Raw genomic sequence first — 1635 nt, forward strand, 5'->3', positions numbered from 1 at the left:
ATATATATAAAACACACAGCACATACACATGATACACACATAATGGTATTTCACCTCTAAATGCTCCAACGTGTGTCTCCAAGCAATGAACATTCTCATACATAACGTTAGTATTCATCTCACATTCAAATGACTCCATTTGCCCTAAAGACTTAATTAATAGGTGATTTACTTTTTTACACTAGAAGTTATTCAATGTTTGCTCACTGCACAAAATAATGGTGCTTTATTCTCTTTTAATTAGGAATAATCCTCTTACCTTTGCCCGTGAGCAAACTCCACATTCTCTCCCGCATTTGTTTGGTCCTCATGCCATAGATGATGGGGTTTAGGGTTGGTGGGATGACCAGGTACAAATCAGCTAACAGCACTTGGGTGTGCAGGGGCACTACATCCTGCCCTACCCAGGCTACATAGATCGATGCCATCCCAGGTAGATAGAACAGAGCCATAACCCCCATGTGGGAGCCACAGGTGCTTAATGCTTTCAACTGAGCATTCTTTGAAGAGAGACCAAATACTGCCCTGAGAATCAAGATATAGGAGGCAGCAATGAAGGCCACATCAGAGCCCACAATAATGAAGGAACAAATCAGACTGTAGAGACTGCTAGGCCTGGGGTCGGCACATGCTAACTTGGCCACTGCTATGTGCTCACAGTAGGAATGGAGGACCACATGGGAGCCACAGAAAGGCAGATGACTCAGCATCCAACTCAGTGGAGTCATGGATATGACAGCTCTGATGGTGATGGTCACACACATTCCCAGCATCACTTGAGGTGTCAGAATTCTCTTGTAGTGTAGGGGCTTGCAGATGGCTACATAGCGGTCAAAAGCCATGGCCAGCAGCAGCCCTGTCTCCACAGCTGTGGCTGCATGGACAAAATACATCTGAGTGAAACACCCATTAAAACTGATGGAGCTGCCTCCTGAGCAGAAGGTGCTCACCATCTTGGGTACCACAGAGGAGGCCATAACAATGTCCATGGCAGCCAGAACACATAGGAAGCAATACATGGGCTCTTGCAGAGTGGAATCCACCCAGACTACAGTGATGATGAGGGTGTTTCCTAATAGGGCTACGGTGTACATGGCACTCAGTGAGATAGCCAGCCAAGGATGTGAAGACTGCAAACCTGGAATACCCACAAGGAAGAAGGTGGCAGGGGGTTCCATTGTGTGGTTGTAGGGTAGCCCCAGCATCACAGGTGAGACTGCTTTCCTGTTAATGCATAAAGTGATGTAAGAAAAGGATGCAATCCTGTAAAATGTGTTCCTATCTGTGGTGCTGGGAAAGCCTGGGGATATTGTCAGCGTGGTGGTATTCTCAGGATCACAAAGCTTGTATATGATAAAGTTATCCTGCTTCACCTTCCATCTTTCTCAACTTTTTTTGCCTTACCAATATCTATCAAGGATCAGTTCATGGGTTACCTCTTTTTTGGAAGTCTTCTTTGCTCTCTCTCCGTCCACATTTCATGGCCAGGCTAAGTTAAATACCTTCCTTCTCAGCTTTCATAGAATCTCCCATGTTGACCACTGAAGGACAAAATTGACAATTTTAATACTCTATCTATGACTTTACTGTACGCATTCTAGTGTGTGTTTCTTTTCCTGGTATTATTCCAAGTGT

General features: G+C 44.9%; 1 protein-coding gene across 1 annotated transcript; it reads right to left on the reverse strand.

Moving 5' to 3' along the window:
• Positions 1-259: 259 nt before the first annotated feature.
• LOC103604347 (olfactory receptor 52I2-like) lies at positions 260-1266 on the reverse strand (the record flags this gene model as incomplete). The annotated part of the gene is made up of 1 exon (XM_008588906.1): positions 260-1266. A coding segment is annotated over exon 1 (946 nt), but the record flags the coding sequence as incomplete, so codon positions are not given.
• Between the last annotated feature and the right edge of the window lie 369 nt (positions 1267-1635).

This window comes from Galeopterus variegatus, unplaced genomic scaffold (assembly GCF_000696425.1).
Source record: "Galeopterus variegatus unplaced genomic scaffold, G_variegatus-3.0.2 Scaffold5097, whole genome shotgun sequence".
Lineage (NCBI taxonomy): Eukaryota > Metazoa > Chordata > Mammalia > Dermoptera > Cynocephalidae > Galeopterus > Galeopterus variegatus.